Source organism: Mustela nigripes, chromosome 9, assembly GCF_022355385.1.
Source record: "Mustela nigripes isolate SB6536 chromosome 9, MUSNIG.SB6536, whole genome shotgun sequence".
Lineage (NCBI taxonomy): Eukaryota > Metazoa > Chordata > Mammalia > Carnivora > Mustelidae > Mustela > Mustela nigripes.
This window is the reverse complement of record NC_081565.1, coordinates 2,979,649-2,998,608: the sequence shown is the minus strand read 5'-3', so window position 1 is coordinate 2,998,608 and position 18,960 is coordinate 2,979,649. Positions and strand designations below refer to the sequence as shown.

At 60.6% G+C, this 18,960-nt stretch overlaps 1 protein-coding gene across 4 annotated transcripts in view; it reads right to left on the bottom strand.

Moving 5' to 3' along the window:
- Nucleotides 1-18,960, bottom strand: part of SARDH (sarcosine dehydrogenase) — a 59,472-nt gene that overhangs the window by 12,820 nt on the left and 27,692 nt on the right. For 3 of the 4 annotated variants that reach the window (XM_059410391.1, XM_059410392.1, XM_059410393.1), the window contains exons 15-18: nucleotides 15,035-15,173; nucleotides 13,462-13,575; nucleotides 7,961-8,108; nucleotides 4,103-4,196 (exon numbers count right to left, since the gene is read on the bottom strand). In XM_059410391.1, coding sequence (XP_059266374.1) covers nucleotides 4,103-4,196; nucleotides 7,961-8,108; nucleotides 13,462-13,575; nucleotides 15,035-15,173 — 495 coding nt within the window. Of the gene's footprint in view, nucleotides 1-1,946; nucleotides 2,010-4,102; nucleotides 4,197-7,960; nucleotides 8,109-13,461; nucleotides 13,576-15,034; nucleotides 15,174-18,960 lie in introns of those variants that run through there. The other variant, XM_059410394.1, reaches the window with a different exon arrangement.

Below are 18,960 nucleotides of genomic sequence, written 5' to 3'. Positions count from 1 at the left end.
GGACCATCATGGGGTCTGGGCCACTTGGAGGTCAGCAGAACCCGTAATATCAACACCGAGGAAACTAAGCTTTTGCTCCATTCTGCCCACGCCTCCTCGGCCCTCAGGAGAAGGCAGTACGGGGGGCAGGACTCTGGCACGTCTGGGCACCAACGTCCCACACCGTCTGCTGCATCCCCGATGCTCCTGCCCCATGTGGCCCTCGTCTCTAACGTCTGGGCCCACCCCCAGCCCCTTAGGGCAGGATTGGGTCCTCCCGGTGGGCCACACAGGGCGAGCAGCAGTGACCTGACCTCCAGAGAGCAGCAGGGGGGACGAGGAGGTGTGCGACACCGCCAGGCGCCGAGGCCGGGATCTGCACGAAGATGGTTTAGCCGGGCACCGTCCCCCGAAGGCCCCCGCGGCATGAGGACAGGGATGCAGGTGTGACCCCACAGGACAGTGAATTCCTGGGCTTGGAGACCAGCTGTTCTACGGAGTGAGGTGGCGTCGCCCGGGCCCAGGGTGTTGGTTGGTTGGTCCCTTGCAGGGGTTTCTGGCCGGCCCGGGAGAGGAAGGAGTCTCCGCTGGCCGCCCCGGGCATGTATTCCTCCAGTCCTGCCAAGGGGGCCAGGGTGCAGAGAGCTGGGGGACCCCCGCATGAGGGCAGAGCCCCTCCCCACCCAGCACAGGGACACCGGCTGCCCAGGCTTGCCAAGACTCCCTCCTGCGAACGTGGTCCCGGCCACTGCAGGGCGGGCTGTGCTGCAGGGCCCGCCCTGCCCCCAGCCCACCCCCACTAGGCCGTGAGCCCGCCTTTTCGACCCCAGAGCTTCCGGGTCCAGCCTGGGGCCTGGCCCCGGGGGACTCCTAGCCAGCATGTCTGGAGTTAATTCTAGACCCCAAGGTGCAGGTAGGGGACCGGGGTGAGGGGTGGAGAGCACGTTCGGCGCGGGGAATGCTGTTCAGGCTACAATGCCGGGCTCAGGGCAGAACCTAGATTGGCCCGATGTGAGCCGAGGGCGCTGGTCTCCCGCAGACGGGACCCGGCCTAGGAAGCTCTGTACCTTGGCACCCCTCGTTCCCCAGAAGGCCTGGGACGGCCCCGGGCATGGGGAGGAGGCAGAACATGCCAAAAGATGGGCAAGAACACCGCGTGGGGTGACTGGAAGCCAGGACGGGTGCCTGGGACACCTGTTCCCGGGTCTCACTCCAGGTCTGAGCAATCTGCCTCGGGCCCGTCATCAGAGCCGCCAGAGGCCCGGCGCCCACGGGGAGCTCAGCCCCGGGCGGGGCCCAGGACAAGGAATGCCCAACCGTGGCGGCGGCTGGAGGTGGGAGAGGGCCACGTGGGTTTTCAAAGTGGTACTCGGAGGACATTTGAAGGAACCAGAAAACTGCTGCAACTGGAGCAGCTGGCGGGTCAGTCGGCGAAGCGTCTGCCTTCGGCTCCGCTCACCACCCCGGAGTCCCGGAACCGAGTCCCGCATCGGGCGCCCTGCTCCGCGGGGCGTCTGCGTCTCCCTCGCCCTCTGCTCCTCCCCCGCTCCCGTTCTCTTACGCTTGCTCCAGTGAATAAACAAAATCTTAAAAAAACAAAAAACAAAAAACCTCTTACAACCACCGTCGGGATAAAGCGGAGTGTGCAACCCATACGTGGGCGGTCCTGCTGCTGTCTTAGACCTCGCGGACGAGGCCGGGGAAAGAAGGTTCCGTGAGGAACACGAAGCCGCTTGCCCGGGCTCGGCTGGGGCCTGCAGAGGGACAGGCGCTTCCTTCTCCCTGCTCCCGGCTTACAAACGTTCCCCGTGTCCGCAGCGAAACACCGATGCCCACCCTCTCTCCAGCCAGACCCCGGCATCCCGTGCACCGGCCCTCCCCGTGCGTGGGTCCTGCCCATGCGCCTGCCGGTGAGCCAGCACGGGGCGGGAGGGGGAGGCTCAGAGAGGTCAAGGGTCACCCCCAAAGGGCTCGTGCAAACGTCAGCTCTGCCTCCAGGCCCCCTGCCCTCTTCGCCACCACACGGCACACTGTTGGTTGGAAAACAAACGTTTGTTCACAAAGTAATAAAATACGTTTGACAAAGCCAGGAAGGCCTGTTCAGAGGAGACAGTGAGGAGAAGCAGCCCCGTGGGTGTCCTGCACCCCGACCGGGCATCCCCGGGCACCCTCCCCTCGAGTCTGGGCCTCCTGTTACCCCAGGGAGGGGTTCGTCCTGCAGCCTGGTCTCGCTTCCCCTCGGTCCCAGATCTGACTCAGCCTGGCTCCCAGGCCCGGCTGGCCAAGGTGCAGACAGACAGCCACGGGCCGGGCCTCGGGAGGTGGCCGGGGCTGCCAAGGGCCAGCCCCCGGGGCAGGAGGCAGCTGCAGCCCACTGGCCAGGAACCAGTCCCGGCCCTGGTGCCTCTCTTGGAGCGGCCTGGGCCGGGAAGGGACGTGCTCCTAGGTTCTCTCTCCCACTGCCCCTAAGCCAGGCAGGCCGAGCAGAGTGGACGCCAAGCCTCTTAGCTCCCCATCACGCTTCCGCAAGCCAGAACCCAGGCCCCACGGGGGCTCACGGCACAGCTGCAGTCAGAGCCTGCAGGAGGCCAGCCAGGGCCTGGGGTCGCACTGGGCTGCTTTCTCGAAACACCCACCCCCTCTGGTCCTGGCAGGCAGCTCTGCACCAAAGAGGCAGGAAACAAGACGGAGACACCAGCCCCCCCCCCAGCTTCCTGTCCCTGAGCTCACTCCTGAGAAGGCAGGAACAGAGCCTGGTCAGTGCTCCCCAGCTCTGCAGGGCGGCCTCGGCCCCCACCCTCTCCAGCAGCCCCTCGCCAACACCAGTGCACGCTGCTTATTTGCTCATAGGACCCAAGCTGGGCCTGGAACCCCAGCCCCTCTGCGGGCCAGGGTCCCACTCCTCACCAACATTCCTTGGTACTGTCCCCACCCACCCCTGACGAACGCAGAGAAGGGGACGAGGAGAGGCGCCCCCAGCCCAGCTGTCCGCCCACCCGCCCCCAGCGGGCACGTCCGTTTTACGGACACGTGGCGGCGTGCTTTCCTATCTGACAGCCAAGGGCCGAGGGCTGTCCACCGCCCTCTCTGGGCTCCGTCTCCGACATCGGAGCGGCTGCAGGGCCTCGGTGCGAGCCCCGGCCACGAGCGCCGCCAGCCTGACCGCCACGTGGGGCCATCCCAGACCGGCCCCTCCCCTCCAGTGAGCCTGCCCCCTGGGGACACTCCCGAATGTCTGGACACATTTTTGGTTGTCACAGCCGGGGGTGCTCCTGGCATTGAATCAGGGGAGGCCAGGCACGGGCCGGACACCGTACAGCTCCCGGGACGGCCTCCAATGTAGAAGATCTTCCCAGAGACGCACAATGGTGAGGCTGAGAAACGCGGTCATGGAAACTTCCTGTCGTTGGAGAGACGATGCGGGCCCGCGTGTGCCGTGGGGTGTCAGATCGGAAACCAGCCACTGAACTTCCAACAAGGATGTGGAGGGAAGCGACGGGCTGACCTCGAGCTGACCCCAGCCTGGCCCCTGGTCTCCGAGGAAGCTTCCAGCCAGAGCCCGGTCCAAGGGAGCCTGACATCACCCACCATTCCAGAGCCTTGGGCCCCAGGACCTGGGCTCTCTGGGGGCTGGGGCAGGGGTTGCGCCCCCCGTGCCTGGAGAGCTGCTCCCCACCTCCCCCACACCACAGTGCGGGGCGGGCAGGGGTAGGACGACACTGGGGAAGGACAGGCGTCTCCTCGGGGAGAGCTGTGTTGTCCCCAGCCCTGTCGTTTCTGACGTGACAGAGAGAAGACACACCACCCTGACCCGAGAGGCCATGCCCTGTGCCTCCGAGGAGGGGCAGCCGTGTAGGTGGCAAGGCAGAGGCTGTGTTTCCTGGCAGGAGCCTGGGAGTGAGCCCACCGGCAGGTGCCAGGCACTGGGCAGAGCCCCCCGGGGGGGGTGGCGGGGGTCTGGCTTGGATCCATCACCCCTCTGAGCGCCGAACAGCTTGTGGGCAGGAATGTCTGGTCCCCATCTCACAGCGGGGAGCAGAGGCTTAGACCGGCTCCCACGTCTAAGCCCCAGGCACACGGCCGCCGCCCACAGCCCAGGAGAAAGCAGCCAAGTGGTACCTACCAGGTGCCCGGCGGCTCTCACCAGCTTGTGGGTGGAAAACGGAAAAGCCTCGTTGCTCAGGTCTGCATCCAGTACCTCCTGCAGAATGGCCCGGCTGTGAGCAAGAACAAAGTTGGTTGATTCGTCAGTCAACAAACACTTGCTGAGCACTCCTGCGCGTGGGCCCTGGGCCAGGAAGATGCTGGGGATACTGCAGTGACCAGGTCGAGTCCCTGTGCTCGTTAGTAAGGCAGACGAATGGCAGACAGGGTCTTCATAAAAGCACACCAAGATGAACACGAGCCAAAGATAGAGTCCGTTCAAAAAGCCAGGAACAGTGACGGGGGAGGTGAGCCCAGCCTGCGCGGGAAGCAGCTCGACACGCGCTCCTGGGGCAGCAACCCCGCCATCGAACGGCCACAGGAACAACGGGCAGGAGGCTGGTTTGTGAGCTCCCTGAGGGCGGAGGTTGCCCTCCTCACCTCCGCCACCTGCCACCGCAGAGCCCCGCTCTCACACTTAACAGGGCACCTGAGACCTCGCTGGGCCCGGAGCCCTCCGCACCCAGGGAAACCCTCACTTCCTGGGCACCCGCCCCCTGGCCTCCCCCCGGGCCTTCGTTCACTCCTTGGTGCACCATCCAGGTCTGGGCTCAGCTGTCACCTCCTCTAGGAAGCCCTCCCTGACTCCCTGAGTCTAGGTCTGTGAAGCTCGGACACATTTCCCAACAGGGCACCTCCCACAGGGGTTGTACCTGCCCCCTCCTCCCTGAAACCAGGCTCTCTGTGACAACGGGGCTCCTCTCCCAACGTGCCCGGCGCAGACAGGCACATGGTAAATAGAACTGATTGACAACAGCCCAGTTCTGCACCCCGGGGCGGGCTCCCCATTGGCAGGAGACAGCCCCGCAGGGGGGTAGCGGCGAGTGCTGGGGCTGCAGGGTAGCGCCACTCGGAGGGCTCCCCACCCCAATGCCACCCCCACGGTGCTGGAGCTGCCCACCCACACCGGCCCGAGGTGCCCAGTGTGCTGCAGGCTGCCTGTGCTTATGTAACACACGCCCCCGGCACCCACGTGGTGCCGCCCCCGGAGAGCCCGTCCCCAGGCTTCCAGGAGCACGTCCTCTCTGCAGCCCCAGGGACGGCCGGCGTCTTCCCAGCCTGTGTCCCTGCAGGAGCAGGAGGCTGGAGCTGCCGCCCGGGCTGAGGGCTTGAAGGAGCTCAGCGGCAGCGCTGGGGGCAGCTCGGGGCACCGATCTACGGACGGGGCGGGCACACAGGTCTGCGGAAGGCAGGCTGGGGCCCAGGAGGCTGTCCCTCCCGCAGGCAGGCAGCGATGGCCAGAGACGCCGGGTCGAGTCCCGACCCCCCCTCGCTCGCCCTCACCCTCAGCCTGTCCTCCACGGGGACCGTGTGGCCTCCTCCCCGGGCCCTCGGGAGCATCAGTGAGCCACCGGGACAGGGGCCAATCGCTTCTGCACGTTCTCCACCAGCCACACGTGGTCACTTGAGTTTAACCGAATCAAAATTAAATATTCAGTCTGGCCACACACGTCAAGGGCTGAGGGGCCACCAACGGCTTAGTGGCTACGGTCCTGGACCACCCAATTATAGAATGTTCCAGAGAGTTCTTCGGGACAGCAGGTCACTCAGCACGGCCCGTGGCCGGGGGCTGACAACTCCAAAGGTCTAGCCCCACTGGTGGAGCCAGCAAAGCAGATACTCGTGCGGGAACGAGGCGCTCTTGGAGGAGGAGAAGATGCTCGGAGCGGGGAGCGGAGGAGCTACCGGGGAAGGACGCGGCTGTCACCGGCGTCCGCCTGGAGCTGCTTCTAATGAAGCAGAGGAGGCTGACCCGTCCCCCCGGGGCCCTGTCTTGATCTGGCTGCCCACACCCTCCCTCCCCTGCCTCCCCGCCTCCCCCACACTAAAAATAGCCCACTGCGGGCTGCCGGCTCAGCGGTAAGGGTGTGGAGGTTTCCCTGGGGACGGGCCAGGACCCCCAGCCCTGTCCCCCACGGGGCCTCCAGTTTCCTCTCCTCCCTTCCCGGCTGCACATGCTCCGCCCCCAGCCACCCTGCAGCCCCCTCGAGCCCTCTGGAAGCATCACGCTGCCAAACCCAGCGGTCAGTTCTGGTCCTCATCCCACGTGGGCCCACGGGTCCCCTGGACACTGCTCGATGCTCCCTCCTCCAATTCCTGGCTTCTCCGGCCCTTGCAGCTCCTCACGCAGCTGCTGGCCTCCTCCCCAGCCCGGCAGTGAGACTCTGTTGGAGCCCAGTCCCCCCACTGCTCTGCTCAGTGCCCCCACTCAGAGAGAAAGCCACTGGACCTACAGGCTCTCAGCTCCTCTGCTCTCCGAGCGCACCTCCAACCACTGCTCCAGCCGGTCCCACTGCTTTTCCCTACATGCATGGGCACACCCCTGCCACAGGGCCTTTGCACCTGCTGTTTCCTCTGCCTAGAACCCCGCCCCTCCAGAGAACTCCAAAGGCTGATCCCTCATTCCCTCCAGGGCTTTGCCCAAACGTTCCCTTGGCGGATGCTGGTCAAACACTGGACAGAAGCCAATCACCTTTAAAGTACGCGACCGGCTCAGATTCTATACATTTGACCAGCAAGAAGGTCCTGCCTGTCCGCCAGGCGCCCCTGAGCAAGGCCCACATAAAAACAGCTACAACACAGCTTGGGAGGGGAGGTTGGCCTGCCCAGGACCCAGCCAGGGAGGTGCTGGCTTGGTCAGCCCTAAGGCACCGGGAAAACGGACCCCGCGGCAGGGTCTGAGCGTGCAGTCCCCGACCCACGCTTCCTCTCGGGGGCCCGCTGTTCCCAGCACTTTAGGGAATACATCCTTCCTTTGATGTGGGCCTCCCCTGCACCTCTCTGTCCGGCGGGGTCCACCGCTCACGAGGCGTCTCTCCCACACCTATGTGCACCTGGGCCGTGGGGTCAGTGATCGAACACGTGAGCCAGGTGCAGAGGGTCCTGTGACTCCTCAGGAAGGGCCAGTGCTCAGGGTCCGCAGCTGTCTGACAGCCTGGGAGAGCCCATGCCAGGCCGCCCTGAAACTTACTAGCTGCGCCACCCTGGGCAAAGAGCTCTACCTCTCTGTGCCTCTTTCTTCCCCCAAAAGGACAAGAACAATTAGAACCGCCTCCCAGGGCTGTTATCGGTGGCTTCAGGAGGGGTCAGTGCAGGGCTTGGTGAATCACAGGCGCGCTTGGTGGTGGTTAACACGATGGTTCTTTCCCACGGGTCCCCTGCCCCCGAGTCCCTTCCCAGAAGCCCAGCTGGGGGGATCTCTCCGGAGGGCACAGCTGCTCAGGTGCCCCTTTGCTCTGGCCCCCTCTGTGGCTCCACACACAGCCCGCAGCTGAGGACGTCACAGGCTCTGACGCCTCATGGGTGGGCAGGCCGCTCGGCAACATCACGAAGGAATGACCGGGGTGCCCATCGGCGGTCCTCCTCACCGGAAGTGATGGCGCAGGCATCTGGGCCCGGGGGCAATAGCCTCCGCGCCGTACTATTCCCAGCCCCGGCAGCAGGTGGACCCGGACTGGCTGTGCCCACTCCAAGATGGCATCCGTAACTCCCAGACTCCATCAAAGACCCACAGACACCCCCCAACACCCACACGGGCCCTTCTGCGACCCTGGAACCCCCAGATGCCGAGTCACCGTATGGTTGAGTCTGACGATCCCATTAAGGGCTTCTCCGAATTCCAGCGCTTGAAGATTTAGCCAGTGTGGCATCTCTGGGCTCACCAGAGCGTCCAGGGAACCAGAACGTCCCGTTCTGGGCCCGCAGTGGTTCTGCCCGCACAATGCAGTCGGAGGGACTGGGGGCTGGGTCCCGGGGCTGGGCACCCCCTGCTCCTCACCTGGCTGGGCCCTGGATGCTGATCAGACCCAGGTCCTCGGAGCCGTCGATGAGCTGGCACCGGAACTTCTGGTCCTGCAGCACCGTGCGGATGTGAGCCCAGTTGTGCTGCGCCACGGCCCCGCCCACTGCCAGGTAGTAGCCGTCCCCTGGAAGAGAAGCACCGGCTCAGGACAGGACGGCAGGACCGGGCGACGCAGCGGGGCCTCTGGCCTGAGGACGTATTTACTCTTTTCTTAGCAGTGAACAGCACAAGGCAGAGCGCAGGGACCCTCTCCGGGGTCCCGGCTTCTCAGCGGGCGGGTGGGGGCAGGGATGGGGGGGGCCAGGGTGTAGGAGCTCCAAGGGCTGCACATGCCAAGGCAGCCCTCTCCTGGGACAGTCTGCGGCTTTCACCCACTTCTCAAAGGGCTCCCGATCCAGGAAAGGGGACATGCTCCCAACGCCAGCCCGCCACAGGGAGGCTGCTCCGTCTGTGTGTCCATCTGTGCCGGGCAGCGTGGGGGGGGTCCCTTTTCCTCTCTGGCTCTCATTTCTCTCCATACTCCCCTGGCCCCTGGTCTCCAGGTCCCCCTTGGCCTCGGCAGGACTTGCTGGGGCCAGGCACTGGGCTGGGCTCTATAGGCAATATCCCCTTGATTCCCGGGAGGCCTGGGAGGCTCAGTCCATTAAGCTTCTGCCTCCGGCTCGGGTCATGATCCCAGGACCGTGGGATGGAGCCCCACACCAGGCTCCCCGCTCAGCAGGGGGGTCTGCTTCCTCCTTTCGTTCTGCCCTGCTCGTGTTCTTTCTCCCTCTTAAATAAATAAATAAAATATTTTTAAAAATATCTCCCCTTGATTCCCCCGAGGAGGCTGATGCTCACCACCACCCCAGAGTTTCAGAAAAGGAGACTGAGGTTCATGGAGGTCACATGATAGAAAATCAGACTCTGTCCAGTTCTGAGTCCATGGCCTGGGCCACACTGCCACCAGGGCAGGGGGTGAATGGAGGGCGTCCCGCCTCGGCCCAGCATCCTGGGAGAGCCACTGCCCTGGAGATCTGGGACCTGGGATAGCTGTGTGGCCCTGGGCCCATCACACAGCCTCTCTGAGCCTGTACACTCTCATCCGCAGGGCTGCGGCTCCTGGGGCGAGTGGGCTCCCGCTGGTCCCGCAACATCTCCAGGAAGAACCAGGGGAGGTGGGCCTGGGGGTGGTGGGGTCTCCTTCATCTCCGCTTTCTCGGTAGCTCCCCTCGCGACAGCCTCTTTCCTTCCTTCCTCATTAATTCCGACAGGGCCCCCGGCCATGGCGCAGTGGTGCCCGGGCTACCCCGGAGCTCCCGGCCGCTTCCACATCTGCACAGTGGGACGGGCCTGGAGCTGGCCTTGTGGACCCGGTGCACACAGCCACCGTGGGAGGGGCCGCAGGGAGAGGCCCAGAGCCGGCAGCCAGGCTGGGTCTGCCCCGGGAGGCATCCCCTTCTTGGGGTCCTGCGTGGCAGCTGCTTCTCTCGGCCCTGGAGACTGTTGGCTCTGGGCATCGGCCCTCGCAGGCCCAGCGCCAGCCCCGGACCCAGCGTAACTCGCGGACACCATGGAGATGGCCGGGGGCTCGGGAGGCCGGAGACCCCCCACGTGCTCTCCTTTGGCCCTTCCCTGGGGCTCCCCCACAGCTGGGAGGCACCCCCCACCATAGGGCCTCACTAGCCCGAGCCAAGGAGGGTGCCGCTGGTGGCCCCAGGCTGGAGATGAGGGGCGCAGCCTCTTGCCCTCTCTGGGAGCACATGCTGGCATCCGGTGCTCGCATGCGAGGTTGCTGGGGCTGCACTGGGGACCACCAACGGAAGCTTGGATCTGGGACCCTCCCCTTCCAAGCCCACAGGGGCAGGAGCAGAAGCAGGGGCTGCGGTCCCCCCTGCCCCCTCCCGCCCCGTCCAGGTGGGCCCTGGGACACCGCTGACCTTGGAGCTCCAGGTACCACGTGCTCTTCTGCTCCCCTAACCCGCTGCCCTCCAGATCCAACTCAGAGGCCTTCGCCTCCAGGAAGCCCTCCCTGAATACCAGAGCTGCAGTACTTCTTGGCAAAGGGCCGGGCTCCAGGTCACCCGCAGCCCTGTTGTCTCCTTCCTCCCCACGTCCCAAAGCCGCCTCCGAGCCTCTTCTCTCTGCGCCCATGGCTGTGGCTCTGCCCAGCCTGCAGCATCTCTGGCCTGGAGGGCTGCATCTGTCCCCTCCTGGCCCCCGCCCCCGATGCTACACCCCCACCCTCACTCCCACGCCCCTTAGGATGGTCCTAAAGCCTGTCAGAGCCTGCCCGGTGACCCCTTGGTTCTGATACGCTTGGCTCCACTCTTAGGCCAGGACCTGTCCTCATCCAGGCCCCCTGCTCACTAGGGCCTCACAGGACCTCAGCCACTCATCTTCTCAGGCTCCGCTCCAACATCCCCCAGCTCCAGGAGGCCCATGTACCCCACCCAACCCTGCACCACCGCCCCCTCCCCACAGTGGCCTGCCCGGGGACCAGCGTCTGTCCCCAACCCACAATCTCCCTCCAGCCAGGACAATACCCAAAAGATGCACGCACCTTTGCGTCCTTTGGACCACAGGGCTGGGCAGAAAGGGCTGCTCCTCACATCCCTGCCACCTACCCCTCTGGGGACACTTCGCAGGGACACTACCCCACCCCCAGGAGGATCTTGTCTTGGGAAACACACAGGTCTTGGCACCAGACAAAACTGGCCCAGGGGCGGTTTTGTGACTCGCTGGCTCCAATTCTTACTTGTCTGAGCCTGCTTTCTCATCTGCAAGATGGGCAGAGCCGCACGGGCCCCCACAGGACTGTTGAGAGCATCCAAGGATAAAAAAAATCTACTGGTTAGGTTTGATTGTGGTTCCTCTTTTCTCTTAAAACTGATGAGCACAGAGGGAGACAGAAGCCAAAAAGACAAATCAGCCCCCAAGGGCCCTCCCCAACCCGTCCCTGGGCTGGGGACTCTTAAAGGACATTGGGATTCTGACAATGTCCTCTGCCCCAGCCCCGACATACCCTGTGACTCTCTGAAGCCACCCGAGGCCCCTCCCGGAAGGATGTGAGTTACTAGGGCCACCGGTGCCAGAGATGTGGCCGTAGGTGGACCTGGCATTTCCTGGGCACTGTCCCTCACCAAAGACCCGAAGCGCTGGTCCTGAGGCCACAGTCAGCACAGCTCAGGCCCTGCCCTCAAGCGGGCACAGCCAAGAGGGCAGTCAGCCAGCACAGAGTCCGGGGGCGCGGGCCCGAGCCGGGGAGCCAGGGGCTACAGACTTTATTTTCTATTTTTTGGTATTGTTGCCAAGCCTCCTGCGAGCACATGTTCCGTCTGTGACGGGAAAGATCAGGCGAGCTCACGTTTGGGATTGACAGCCGCTTTGTACACAACCTTGATGGGATGCAAATCACCACATCCCCTTGACTTAACAGTGATCTGATGTAACAGCTATAATTACCCGCCCCCCCCCCCATCTAAAACATGCATATTCATGGCAGGAACGGTACAGTTTTTAAGGCTGAAAATAAAACAAAGTCTGCACGCCACCCGTTTGCTCGTGTTTGGCCGTGTCCCCGGGCCCGTCAGCACGATGCAGAGCCTCCCGGGATGTGACGCAGGTGTCCTCGTGCCTCCCTTGCATGCACACTTCCACCCGACCCTCCTGCCCGCCCTCCCTGGAGAACCTGGAGGCGCTGGAGTGCAGAAGCATCAGCGCCTTCTCCCTCCCCCGCTCCAGAGCCTGCCATCCCCCAGCCCTGGCAAGGTCTGGGCCAGGAATCCCCCAGAATCACCCCAAAGGGCACATCGTGGGTGCACCCTTAGACGGTGGCTCAGTTTACAACATCCTCTCACTACAGCTCCCCGATGAGGGAACTAGCGACATCCCCGCGCCCCAGATGGTGAAATTGAGGCTTGGAGCAGAGGGACACAGTCAGGCCAGACGTCACCTCCTCTGGGAAGCCTTCCTCATCCTGGCTCCGCTCCTTCCCATAGCCTTCACACTCCTGCTCTTTGCCGTCCCAGTGTTCTAATGGTCCCCTGGCCCGTCGGCCCGTGAGGTGGTCTGTCCATACCATGAGCTCCCGGAGGCTCCAGCTGGCCTCCCTCTCCCCGGCCTCTCCCGAGGGTAACGCCTGTGTGAGCACCAGGGGAGGAAGGGGCTGAGCTCACGCAGGAAGCACACCCGCTCTCACAGGGCGCACTGCATTCCTGATTTCTGCACCAGCACGGGCAGGAGGGAGGGCCCCCCACGCCCTACCTGCCCCCACCCCCCCGTAAGAGCGCTCACCCAGGCCCACAGCCTCCAGCTGGCCAGTGCTACCCGGGGACATGCTGTATCCAGCAGCCACCCCAGAGGCCCAGGAGTCCCACCCGCCCTCAGCACCCCGAAGGACTCCATGGCTAGCGGCAAACTTGTCCCACCGCCCCTGCTCCCCACCAGAAACACAAACTCCATGCAGGCCAGAACATTCCTGGCTGGGTTCGTGGCTATGCTCTTGGTGCCTGGCTTGCGGTGAGTGCTCAGGAGCTAGCACTGAACTCCAGCACCTGCCCCACGCAAGCTCGCCTGCTCCTCACTCTGCCTCCCTCTCCCAGTGCCCAGGCTGGAGCGTGCTTGCACACGCTGGGGACCTGACTGAGTCCCACGGAGAATGACCTGCCTTTGTCGGCCACACAGAGACAGGCCTGGAGCCGAGGGGCTGCTGGCTTCTCTGAATGGGCCGAGCACTTCTAGCCTCCCAACCCTTGCCCTGGATGGCACAGTCACCCACACGGAAACTGCACAGTTGACGCCTTTCTCTGCTGCAAATCCAAATTCACCGAGGTGGCAACGGGGCTCCCGCCTGGAGGAGGGGCGCCCCACTCTCTGCGAACCTCAGCAGTCTCTCTTGTTCCCTGGCAGAGACCATCACGGGACTGGAGATGAGACGGCTCCAGCGGGAAGCAGGGGGTAAGGGCAGGGAAGCAGGTCTGGCTCAGGGCCACAGTCAGGGCTGCAGACAGGGAAGACAGGCACTGAGCTAACTGTCCCTGGGAGCATGCAAGCAAATGTGAAGGGACTGCAGAGGGCCACCCAGTAACAGCTTGAGGACTGAACTGCCTATCTTCCAAGGACCTGCCCCAGCCTGAGTCGGGATTCAGCACAGATGAAAGTCGACCCCGCACAGAGGCTAGAGACAGAAAGGTGCTAACATCTCTAGGTCAGCCCCCCCCCCCCCCCCCGGCTCACTCTGTTCCGGGCAGACGCGCTGAGCACCCCCACAGCGTGGCTGCTCTGAAACACGGCGGTCTGGACAGGTTCAAAGACAGAACCACGGAGCCCTAGAGCTCAGCGTCGCTGCCGGAACAAAGCCGACGTTCAGCCCGAACCCAGACCTCTCGTCTCCCGAGCCGCACCCGCTGCGCCACAGGGAACTGCAGCCCTCCCCGTGCGCCCACCAGCAGCAGCCACGAACCCCAGCACGGCTCCGCCGGCGGGACACCGCTCACCTTCAAACGCAGGGGCCAGGGCGGAGGCCTGGGAGCTGGGGGCCAGGCGGCTGACGGTCAGGTCGCTCTCGGTGCCGCCCCTGTGGTTCAGCATGCAGGTGTACACCGTGGAGCCTGGGGGGCGGGAGGAAGACCCAGGGTGTGCGAGCCGCTCAGCCGGGCAGCCTCTCGGCACACCGAGTCTACATGATTGCGTGACAGGAGGCCCTCAGAAGGCCTCTCCGTGCGGTGACGCCGCCACGACCCAGCGGGCCAGAGAGGGAAGGGCAGGTCCCCCAGTGCTGCCATGCCCTGAGGAGGAAGGGTCCGGAGTGGAGGTTCTTTCTTCTCGAAATGCCTTGAGCCGGGACCTGGACCCTCCCCAGCCCACCCACCAACCATGCTGGAAGGTTCTCGGAGCAGGGGTGCTGTCTCAGTCACTCCGGGGTGCCCAGCTGGCTGAGCTGAGGCTCCCACTGTGTTTTGAATAAGTGACTAGACGGACGGATGAATGAGGAGGGGGGAAGGGAAAGTGGCCGGAGGGCGCTGGGCGGGACTTGGGGGCAGACAGCAGGGATCAGCAGGGGCTTTAGAGGCGGAAGCAGGGGGCGCGTGTGTACGTGGATAGGGGGCTTGGTTGGCTGGGGAAACGGTGTCATGGGCTGAATTGTGTCTCCCCAAAATGATATGTGGATGTCCCAACCCCGAGTACCCGTGAATGGGACCTTATTTGGAAACAGGGCTTTGCAGATGTAATCGCATTAAGATGGTCTTTAAGGTGGGCCCTGATTCATATGGTGGCGTCTTTATAGGAGGAAGACACAGTGAGATGCCTGTGTGACATCGAGGCGGAGACCGCAGGGACACACCCACAGCCAAGGAACCCCAAGGACCATCGGCCCCACCAGGAGCTGGAGAGGCTGCTGACGGTCCTACCCATGGTCTCAGAGCAAGCACAGCCTTGCTGCCACCTTGATCGTGACCTGCTAGCCTCCGGATTGTAAGACAACATGGTTTGCTTATTTAGAGCCACCAGTTGGGGTATTTCGTTATAGCAGCCCCAGGACACTAATACAGAGGGCATGGGTTGAGTTTTCAGGTGGATAGACACGTGCGTGGAGTGTAGGTAACAGGAAAGGACATGAAGATGCCAAGTATTACAGGAAAACATGGTTCCTTCTTTACTTGACACTCAAATTTTTCTGAGCATCCTGTATTTTCATTTCACTCTGGAAACCCTGTCTGGGGAGAGCATTCCTATGGGGGTGACAGGCTTAGGAGACATTTCCTGCAGGCCTGCTGCCTCGTATCTGGAACAAAGTGAAGACGAAGGGGGGAGGGGGGAGGGGGGAGGGGGAGGAGGGGCAGAAGGGGGGAGGGAGGAGGTGCTGGGGGCCTGAGGCCTGGGACTTGGCAACGAGGGCAGAGGGGTCCAGATGCAGGGGTGTGGGGCCAGCCTCAGGGGCAGAGCCATGAGCTAGAGGAGCCCAGAGGGGACAGGTTCAGCCAGCCAGCATAGGTGCCCAGAGCTCTGTCCGTGGAGCTCTTCCTGGCACTGGAGTGGGAAAGGAGCATGGTCCTTTGGAGGTCATACCCGGGGGTCGGTTGACATCAGCAGAGAACAGCCAGTCAGCAGCCTTCCTTGCATCCAAGCCCACCAGGTAGAACTTCCCGAAGTAGGACATGTTGAACACAGCAGCAGCCCCTCTGCAGGCCAGACACTCCTTCTTGATCTGTAAAGTTCCACGGAGGAGGGATGCTGTGAGAGCTCTGAGATGTGCCTCCTCTGGGGGGTATGGGCTCTTCGCAGGGGATTGCAGCCCTCTGCTGCGCACCTGCTCTTAGGGCCCCCCTTGCCCCTCCCAGCTGGAGCACACCATGACCATTCTTCTCAAGCACAGGGAACGCTCTGCAGGGTGGCTCATACGCCATCAAAAAGGCAGTACGTTCAAAAGGATTAAGATCACAAACAGCATGTTCTTGGAACACAATGGAATTTCATTAGGAGTCAATAGTAGGAGGAAAATTGGAGAGATCACATATAAGTGACATTAACCCACACACTCCTGAATAACCAAAGGATCGAAGCAAACATTCCCGAGGAGTTGGAAAATACGTTGGGAAGGATGCCAGTGGAAATGCAGCACATAGAACGGGAGGGAATGAAGTCAGGGCCGTGCTCACAGAGACCTCACAGCTGCAAATGCCTCCATGGAAAAGCAATCCTCAAATGGATGTCTCGGCTTCCCTCTTGGAGACACTGGAAAAAGAAGAGTGAAGGAAAGATGGACGGAAAGGAAAGATGGACGGAAAGGAAAGAAGCAGGCTGAAGGGCAAACAATAAAGACTAGAATGGAATTAAGTGAAAAAAGGGAATAGGAAAGTTGAGAAAATCAGCAAAAGCAAAGTTGGTTCTTTGGAAGGATCAGCAAAATTGACAGACCTTCAGTTAGACTCACAAAGAAAACAAGAGCAAGGACTCAAAGTACTAAATCAGGAATGAACGAGGGGACATCACTACCCACCCTACAGCAATAAAAAGATTATAAGGGAATACCACACGGACCTGTCCGAAACATGTGAGACAGGAAATGGACAGATTCCTAGAAAGACGCAAGTAATGAACGCCGAAGAAGAAATGGAAAATCTGAACAGATCCGTAACAAAAAGAGATTGGGTTAGTAACTTAAACTCCCTATAAAGATAATCCCTGCCCCAGATGGCTTCCTTGGTGAATTCTATCAAACATTCAAAGGAGAATTAACACCGAATAAAAAATACAAGAGTAGGAAATACTTCTTAATTTGTTCCACGAGGCCAGCATTACCCAAATGCCAAAGCTGGTCACAGATGCCCCTAAGAAAAGGAAGCCAATATCCCTCATGAAAACGCCCTCAAGCAAATACTACTGAACCAACTCCAACAACATGTAAAAAGGAACACATACCACATTGAAGAGGGATTTCTCCCGGGAATGGGATGTCGGTTGGTCGTCCCCAGATGAAATGATGAAAGGGAACACAAAACAGAAACTATATGATCATCCCTATAAATGCTTAAAAAAAGTATTTGATAGAATCCAACACCTTTCATCATAGAAATAGTCAATAACCCAGGAATAGGAAGGAACTTCCTCAGCCTGATTAAAAGCATGCACAAAAATTCTACAGCCGACATTATACTATAACAGGAAAGGACTGAAAGTGTCCCTCCTAAGATCAGAAACAAGACAGCTGTTTGCTCCGCTACTTCCACTCAGCATCATACTGGAGTTTCTAGTCAGTACAGCAATGAGGCAAGAAAAAGGAACAGAAGGCATCGAGCTTGGAAAAGAAGGAGCAAGACGATCTCTTGAAGGTGGCGTGATCCTGCATACAGAAAATCCTAGGAACCCACAAAACAACTATTAAAACTAACAAAACAGTTCAAAACAAACAAACAAACAAACAAAACTAACAAAATAGTTCAACAGAATGGCAGGACACAAGGTCAGTGTACAACAGACAAATACAAACTCTTGCTTTGTTCTTCATTTCACTAACAATCAAAAATGAAATTAAGAGAATGATTCCACTTACACCATCAAAAAGGACTCGTAGAGACTCGCAAATAAATTTAACAAAATAAGGGCAAAACTTACACTCTAAAAACTTGACAATATTTTTGAAAGAAACTAAGAAGCCCTAAATGAACTTTACAAAGTCAAGACTGGACTAGGGCTAAGACGGCAATGCTCTCCACCGATCCAGATTCCACACGATCCCCACTACCGCCGCAGCCGGCTGCCGGGCAGAAACGGACAAACTGATCCGAAAATGCATACGGCAACGCAAGGGACCCAGAATACTTAAAACAATCTTGAGAAAGACAGGACTCGTGCTTCACGATTCAAGACTCGTTACAATACCACCATCCAGATGGAGGGCATTAACACAGGACGCGCATCCCAGTCACTGGGATGGGACCGACGGTCCGGAAACAAGCCCTCACGGTTATGGTCCACTGATTTCCCACAGGGACGCCAAGGCCACGGCCGGGGGAAGCAGGGATCTTCAACACGCAGCGCCGACACAGCTGGACGGCTGCACGCAAGAAAGGAAGTCGGACCCTTCCTCGCAGCATACACAGACCTTAGTCACAGTGGGTCACGACGTAAGAATCAGAGCTAAACCCATGAACTTCTTAGGAGAAAATACGTGGGTCCATCTTCGTGGCCTTGGAAAGGGCGTTAGGAAATGCCCTTCGGAAGCAGAAGCACAAGCGGAAAAAGGAACATCCCGTCTGCGGGACTTGGCCAGAACTGAGACCTTCTGTGTGCTGCCAACACCACCACCAAGGAAGGGAAGAGAACCCACAGCGCGGGAGAGGATTCGTGCCCGGCATAAGTCTGCAGAGAGGCTGTACCTGAATGTAACGAGAACTCTTCTGACTCAGTAAAAAGACCAACAACCTCATATAAAATGAGCACAGTGTCTGCATAGACACCTCTCCAAAGCAGACGGAGGAATGGCCAGTGAGCACATGGGAAGAAGCTCCGCGTCATCCATCGGTAGGAAATGCGACTCAGAACCCCGATGAGAGACTCTCCACTTCACACCCACCAGGATGGCTAGGGTCAAAGAGAGTCGTAAGCGGTGGCGAGGCGGTGGAGAAGTCAGAACCCTCCGCCCCGCGGATGGGAACGAAACAGCGTAGCTGCTTTGGAAAACGGTTGGCAGGTCCTCAACACGTTAAGCGGCGAGTTCCCCCATGACTCAGCAATTGCCAGCATCCACCAACCCTGCTAGCGTGTAACCACGAGAAATGAACACCAAGGTGCACGCGGACACCCGTCCATGCACGACCCAAGCGGCACTGTTTGCAGCAGCCGAAATGCGGACACAGCTCGAGTGTCCGGCCATACACCGTAGCATGTCCATGGGATGGAAGAGTCCCAGTGCACAGAGCAAAGATGCCCGGATACACCCAAAAACGTGGATGGACCTGGAACATTCCGTGCTGGGTGAGAGAAGCTAGACACGAAAGACTGTGCCCTAAAATGTCCCAGCGAGGTGAATCTGTAGGGACAGAAGGAGCTTAGTGGCTGCCTGTGGCTGGGCATGCGGTGGGGAGAGTGTAGGGGGCAGGGGTGCTGGCTAGCGGGCCAGGTTTGTTCTGCAGGTAGACAAAAGGGCTCTAACACCTGCTTGTGGGGACGGCTGCTCTGTCCCGCGAGGCCACTAATAAGCACGGGATTGTACACCTGAAACGGACGGGTTGTACGGTACGGGATTCTATCTCGATAAAGCTGTTTTGTTTTGTTTTGTTTTAAAAAAAGAGCCTGACTTGGGGCGTCTGGGTGGCTCAGTGGGTTAAAGCCCCTGTCTTCGGCTCAGGTCGTGATCTCAGGGTCCTGGGATCGAGCCCCACAATCAGGCTCTCTGCTCCGCGGGGAGCCTGCTTCCTCCTCTCTCTCTGTCTGCCTCTCTGCCTCCTTGTGATCTCTGTCTGTCAAATAAATAAATAAAATCTTTAACAAAA